This window comes from Diadema setosum, chromosome 19 (genome assembly GCF_964275005.1).
Source record: "Diadema setosum chromosome 19, eeDiaSeto1, whole genome shotgun sequence".
In the NCBI taxonomy this organism is placed as follows: Eukaryota; Metazoa; Echinodermata; class Echinoidea; order Diadematoida; family Diadematidae; genus Diadema; species Diadema setosum.
The window spans coordinates 5,433,360-5,441,078 of record NC_092703.1 but is presented as its reverse complement, the minus strand read 5'-3'; the positions used below and the strand labels follow the sequence as shown (position 1 = coordinate 5,441,078).

Genomic DNA, 7,719 nt, shown 5'->3' with positions numbered 1-7,719 from the left:
TATGTGTTGCACTAACGATTACATTGATTGATATATTCTATGCCCTGCAGCTTGAAAAAAGCGAATGAACGAATAGACGATTAAAGCAATTTGTGGCCAGATATACAGAAGTTCCAAGTACTAGTGTCAGCTTACCACCCATTCCTGGCTTGACTAACCCCTCCCCCCGACAAGCATCATCTGTCTACTGGCATTGAAGGATGACTAATAAAAGAAAGGGAAGTGTGGTGTATGGTGGTTTGTTTGGTTTTGTTTTTGGATAAGGCATTGTCATCTATTGGCAATGCCGTGACATATTTGCTCTTGACAGACCAAGAAGAGAGTATTATATATATTTATATTGTATTTGACATTCGTCTCAAGGAAGAAACAAACAGCCAAAAACAGGGACAGAAGAAAATGGAGTTGAAAAAAGATGGAGATGAAAGAAAGAGAGAAAAGAAGAAAAGAGTATCTGTCATCACTTCATTAAAGCTCTTACAACCACTTCTTCAAAATAGCATTGGCAGCCTGGTCACCAATGGTTTAAGACCAAGTTCACTAAAGTAGCATTGTTTACTCCAGTCTCCTTGTTCATGATTTATACACTTTGCCTTTCTTCCCCCAGGGGGTGGGAGGGCGGTTATGAACACAATATACAATGTACTCCCCATATCAATTCTTAAGGATATCTGTACATTAACAATTCATACGTGAAACACACGCACAAAAAAAAGTATGTTTCTTTTTCCAGGTTAACATGATGAATACCATTTCCTCTCCTCCTAGAATACCTTACAATACCCTCTTTGTTTATTAGCAGGACTCTGTAATGAACAATTTTGAATCGAGGAGTAAAAACTATTGATAAGTAGTTTCCATGTCCAAAATAATCATGCAAATGCACACAACAACAAATACCTCCCAAATTGCAGCTCTTCACAAAATTCCCCATAAGCACTTCATTTCCTTCAATGATGAAATCCAAGGGTCTAGATAATCTAAGAACCCTCAAGAGAATTCTACTGTCAGTGAAAACACATGTAACCAAGAGTAGTGATAACTGCCGAAGGCTATTATTCTTTTACATACAATAAATGTTGTCCACAAATACTGTAATAATGGGAAAATCAAACATTGTAATAATGGGAAAATAAGAGCTAATCCTGCTCGATACATTTTCTGTAGTAATCACACACAAATATGCATGAGGGCTTATGCTTCCTAACTGTTGGTCTGTTTTTGATTAGAGGCATTTCCTACTTCTTTATTTTTAATCAATTCACAGCCTTATCATTTTGTTGCTGTTGAAAAAATATACAGGAGGAAACTTAATGTTTATCACAATGTCTTCTTAAATTCCTTTGCAAAGGAGTACAATACTCACATCTGGAAAGTCCTGAAATAAACAACATGAGGCATGGATATACTGACAAGCTGTTCTCACTATTAAAGACCCATTTCTGAATCACCAGTATTCACTGAGACATATGGACTAGAATAATGTGCAGTATGCCTGATGAGATTCACTTTGAACTAGAAGACGACATTGAAACAACCAAAGAGTGCCTTTTTTTTTAGGATTCTCTTGTAATATTATATACCTTTGGCTTAAACACGGAAAGTCTACCCCCAAAAAAAGCCCAATAACCAAATGAAAAATCCACTGTCCTATCATTTTAATCAAGCTGGCTGTCAGGTGTTTAAGAAGAAAGGCAGCATAATTCTTGTCAGTGAAAAAGGAATATTGTGTCATGGGGGGGGGGGTGGATAAAGATTTGTTAAATATTATTGTCACACAGGGTCAGATCCTTTGTGTTTCACTAAGTAGGCATGCCTGAGTTTAGATAAATATTTGTGTTAAAACAAATTCTCAAATAAGCAACTGCCAGCAAAAATTGTTGTTGGTGCAAGAGTGTGATGTCATTTTGCATCTTCCCCCATGAAAATCTGAAATGTATCCTACACTCACACGACAACCTCTTTGTAGGCTAAGAAGAATGGTGGTTACATTACAGTGGTCGATGATAATATTTGGAATTTCATATTGACGTCAAGCGATTTGTTAACCATGCCAATATTTGGTACAATGACACAAGTAATAGGTTTTTAGTCACAATCACAAGCTAGGACCACAAGGGTAAAAGTATCACAACATCAAATCACAAGGCGTATACAATTTTCGATGCTATCTCACAGTGAAAACACAAAACGATTGATTTCTCGCCAGTGGGTGGTTTCCCGATTTTTTTGCTGTTTTTTTTTTTCCTCTCCTCTTTACTCATTCTGCTGGATGGTGGATCTTTTCCCTTTCCGTGATGTTCTGTACTGCGTTACGACTTCATGACCACCCTGTGGTATGTGTGCCACACCTCCTTATCCTCGTACTTGATCAGGTTGTAGATGGTGGAACTTCGCCAGTTCTCCAGGTACTTCTGGACAGCATCCATACCCTCCATCACTTCTGGGAACTGCAGGGGAGATGGGGGGTGGGGAGATAATGTGGTGGCGATGCTCAATTTGGCACTCAATCATTGGCATAAGAACTTAGAAAACTACGCCTCAGGAGGACCAAATGGAATATTTTGGTGGCTACATCAGACAACTCAATGTTTAGGGTTGTGCTTTAACCCTAACTCGGCCGGGGGGTGGGGAGGAGGGGGGCCTGGAGGCCCTCTTCGACATTCCGTGCGATTGCGAAAAGCCATCGCCTTGATGTTGTTTCACAACTTTTTTGTTTCGGGTCTCCCACATCTTTTGACATCAACAATGCAATGCCCAGGCACGCTGTTTCAAAGTTACACACCAATATGTAATTGTATGTCGGACCAAATATTGCTCAAACATGTGAATTCATGAACTCGGACCAAATATTGCTCAAACATGTGAATTCATGAACAATTTCGAAGCAAATTGTGCTTTCTGTCAAATTTCATAAAAACATTACTATTTTTTGCTTTTAATGATTAAAATCAATTAATGAAATATTTTCATGCTTAGAACAGTGTCGTTGACAAAATTTTTTTGATCGCATAGTTCTTTTCAATTACACTTGCTAAAGACACTAGAAAGAATATGTACACCACAAATATGCCTTTTTGGAAATTTATTTTGATAATTATTTTTAGCAAATAGTCTGATTTCACACATACATCATGTACAAATAAGCATAAATGATAATTGTGAAAAATGAATTGTACATTTTTGTAGATTACGTTACAGGCAATGATTGCGCCGATTTTTGTCGCGATCATGCGGTTGATGGCTGAAATCTGGAAGGGGGCCTAGGAGGCTCCGCCTAACTCTTATCATCTACCTATTTTACAGCCCAGTCTAGTTAGGGTTTTTTACATGAGAGGCTTAGTAAATACAGGAATTGGGCATTCTTTTAATGACGAAAAAGAAAAAATGTTGTGTTAACTTTACATGAAGCAATCAGAAAATTACAAAAGAATATGGTATACACATTGCATCTACAATGTATCATGTACCTATAACATGACAGATAATCAGCCAACTGAAGCATCCAATATTCTTTGTTTTTCCTTTTGTCATATAGAAGTACTGAAGTGTTAAGCCTCAGTACATAGAGGGCCTTCCAAACTTCTCATCTTTTGAAGGTAAGACATAGATGGCCTATCACGCTAAAGTCGCTTTCTGTTCTTAGTTGGAGGTCTCTCTGTCTGTGCATCTTACAGACATGATAAATTCTGAGTGGGCAACACACAGGTCATAGAAACTACTCATCTGAGTAAAGTTGAACTATGACAGCTATCACAGGCTATGAAAGGTTGTTTCTCTTCCCCTGCAAATGGAAGGTAGTCTCACCGACTGGCTCGTATCTTAGGTATCTTCAGAGACAAATTTCTTGGAGAGTGTGTAGATCTGCTCTCAGGACAACCCAGCAAGGAATGCAGAGAGCTGGCCCATTTCTGCGCACTCATCTTTAGGCACATTCTAGCAAAGGATATATTATGCTATCTCCACAGAACTTCAAAGTGAAGGCCACTCCCATTATAACAAAGTCCTCAGGACCAGCAGTTTTCTTTCATTATATCAAAATTTCATTACGTTTAAACAAACAAAGTGTATGAATATATATTGATGATAATTTTGGGGACCTGAACTTTACTTTGTTGTACTCAAAATGTTTTCATTACAGTGTTCATTATAACAGGGGTGTGCTGTATTCACTTCTTGGGAGAGCGTGTCCATATCCTACAGCAATCAGACTCGGGATGCAAAAGTGCTGGCATATCTCAAAAGGGGTCTCTCATGGGACAGTCTTCCCGAACACTCGGCCCACCCATCCATGAACAACCATAGCCGTGAACAGAGCTTACCTTGAAGAGCCTGCAGGCTACATCGACACGGTGCAGCTTGGGCAGCAGGTCGCAGTCCGCCAAGGTCAGTTTGTCCCCCTCCAGGAAGAGTCCAGGGCTCAGCTCATCGTCCTCAGACGTGTCCTTGAGGAACTCGTCCAGCTTCTTGAGCTCTGACCGTAGTCTGTTGATCAGCGTCACCCGCCTGGTCTTGTCCTGGTTCTTCATCAGTCTGTCAGTGATGGAGAAAAGAAAAAAAAATAGGTTTAGAAACCAAGACTAGAAGAAAGGAGAAGTGATTGCTAACTAGACTGGTTCTCTTAAACTAGGATTTTGTTTCATATTTCAAGATTGATTCACTGCACATCTCCAAAGACAGTTAGTGCTCTGGACAACAAGAGAGTGATGTATTAAAGTAGTTTCATGTTTTGAATGTCACTATTCGATCATACATGATTTTGTGCTGTCAGTTGAGCTGGCTCAGTGGTACAGCATTCGCTTCACACAAGAAGGTCTCTGGTTCAAATCTCAAATGTGATCTTCTCTGATAGTGCCTACCCAAGGATCCTGGGGTAAGCATGCCCTGCTCACAGATATTAACCAGACTTTCATTGGCAGACTGTTTGTGCTTGATGTTTTGCATCAGTGTCCTCACAAAACACCAGGGTTGCATTCCTTGCAAAATTTGGCACTTTTTGAAAGCTGTTTTTTTTTTTTTTTTTTTACCTGCCTATGACTACCCTATAGCACTTCCTAGCAAATTTTCAGAGCACCACTCAAAGCAGAGGAAACTGAGACCTCAGTAGCACTTTATGTCCATCCTCTCTGAGTGAGAATGGACACTCAGAGGACGGTGAAGCCCTTTAATACCCAGGGCACAGATGGTTTCCAAACAATTTGTACGTCCATCACTATTTTTGAATGGTAGGCTGCTTCAACCCGTTTAGGACGAGTCCGGAGTATACTTGGGCATGTGTCTATATGGAAAATGTGTGTTGTAGCAAAATCAAACCGTCCTCAACGGGTTAAAAGCAATAGAATGCTGTGAACATCAATCCATCGGCAATGAAATGGGGATGGGATGTGACAGAAGGTTCAGGGCAGTATCACCATCATCATCAACACTTCCTTTGTCAATTGGCACAGATGTCCTGAAACTATTAACCCTGAACGAAGAAGGATCGCATCATGCAAATCCTGCTTATCTCTATGATATGGATGATAATTTGGGGACCTGAATTTCTACTTTGTTGTAACTAGCATTCTATTGTAACCATGTTCGTGATGACAAGAGTGCACTGTGTTTTACGTTGTGCATGTACTTATACTTGTCATGACTTTACATGCAGAGAAAAGAACTTGAATTGAACTGAATTGAAATTGAGAATCGACTGCCACACTCACGCAGAGAACTTGCTGAAGATGTTGGAGCCAACCTGCTTGGCCCTGGGGTTGCCATTCTCCAGCTTGGGCTGGAACACCATCTCCAGGTAATGCTCTGCCTTGATGATGTCATCGATGACCTTGCCCTGTGGGTTCTCGGTCTGAACATTGGGGTCGATGAGCACTGGGGGCGGTGTGTTCCCTGCAGGATGAACAACAGTGCTAGCCACGCTCCGTTCACACTGGCAGTATGTTCACATTTTGATCAATCAACAATTTAAAGATAGTCAAAAATGTCAGTGAGCAAACCCATAGTGCAACGCTGCACACTGGCACTGGTCTGATGGTCCAGGACCAGTAAAAATCACTGTAGGACCAGGAACTTTTTCCGGAATGGACCAGTAAAAATTGGAAAAACTGGGTACTTACTGGTTTGACAGATAGGTTGGACTAGTAGAAAAATTGGGTTAGTGTGCAGCCCTGCTTAAGGACAAGATAAGAGGTTGTCTAGATGACTGCAATATTACTAAATCTTGCAATCATTGTGATCAATGAAATGTAACATCACCATAGTCTCAGAATCAATCCTCTTCTATTAAGGGTTGTAAATTCACCAAAACATTTCAGGCTATGTCGGTACTCCTTGAATGATGTGTATAGCTTTTCTTCCTTCTCCTCCACCTCCTTGATTGCTGTTGATATCAATCATCATTATTGCCATTACTACATGTATCACAATCATCATCATTCTAATTTCACCCACACCCACCTACTGGTATGTACTGAAGTACAGAACTATAATCTCTGTACATTACATAATTGACAAAGTTTGGTCAAACAACCAGTTTTGCAAATTATAAACTTCAGGCAGCACACATGGCACAATTTGGCCTGCACAATCTGCCAGTGTCATCCTGTAGTGAATCCATCGAAGTCATTGGACATAGGGAAAATAAGGATAATTTCTCACAAACTCATAGAAGGCAGAATCCAATTAGGATGAGGTGCTTGGCATGAGAAAATACATAATTTATGAAGTGATAAGGATTATCATTCATCCAGTCGAAGTGTAACCTCCGAATTCTTATAAATCAGAAACTAAAGCAAATATTCATTCTTTAAAATACACTGTACATAATTTCATTGTCAAAACCTACCTAACATTTTCTTGTATTCTGCCGGTAGAATTTCCTTGTTGACCGTGCATACTTGGTATCTAATGTTCTTCAGGGTGATGATCATGAACAGTCGCTGACACAGGGGGCAGTCTGCTATTTTGTTTTCTACGCCAGCCTGCATATTGGGATCAAACAAGAGGGACATGAAAAGAATTTAATGCGCATTTGTGTATATGTATTACAAAGTGTGTTTTACATCCAGGAAAACTGTTATGATCTTACGATACCACTTTACACATGTACTATCAAAATGATATGATAGGACTTTTAGTGCATTAAATCATGATATCAACAATTGTATATATTAATCCAGCTTTAATACTTTAAGGTACATCTGTAGATGTACGTGCGAACATCTCTGTATAATATGGATACAAAAAAATTTCACATCACCCAAATCAAATCAGAAGAATAAATGATTTCAATATTTAAAAGTCATTATAACATTGAGGGCACAGAAATCAGAAGGCTACCAACAATACACAAACACAAACACACACACACACACACAAACACACACACACACAATGCTAGTGACAGGCAAGCAAAGATGTACTGAAAGCATTAAATTCACTTTCAGGAGCACATCATGTTTATCAGGATTTTAAAGACTATACGTATTATAAAGTGAATACCAATTTCTATCTTTGTTCTCTTTTCCATACGGTTGAAAACGGATGACAACATGCAAAATACACAAATGTAAATGTGATTGATATCCAAGTGGTAACTTAGGGAAAGAATATCTGCAATGTTAGAATGTCAATACAATGTATAAATACGTGTAGCTTTAGCACATATGGCACATCAATTCTAGGCACATTAGCAACAGTATGGAATATCAAACAAATGTCATC

At 39.2% G+C, this 7,719-nt stretch overlaps 1 protein-coding gene across 1 annotated transcript in view; it reads right to left on the bottom strand.

Annotated features, from left to right (window-relative positions):
• Nucleotides 1-1,255: 1,255 nt before the first annotated feature.
• LOC140242624 (chloride intracellular channel protein 2-like) overlaps nt 1,256-7,719 on the bottom strand; it is a 34,387-nt gene continuing 27,923 nt past the window's right edge. Inside the window, exons 2-5 of the mRNA XM_072322378.1 lie at nt 6,842-6,977; nt 5,706-5,886; nt 4,323-4,533; nt 1,256-2,450 (exon numbers count right to left, since the gene is read on the bottom strand). Coding sequence (XP_072178479.1) covers nt 2,313-2,450; nt 4,323-4,533; nt 5,706-5,886; nt 6,842-6,977 — 666 coding nt within the window. The 3' untranslated portion in view covers nt 1,256-2,312. The remainder of the gene's footprint in view (nt 2,451-4,322; nt 4,534-5,705; nt 5,887-6,841; nt 6,978-7,719) is intronic.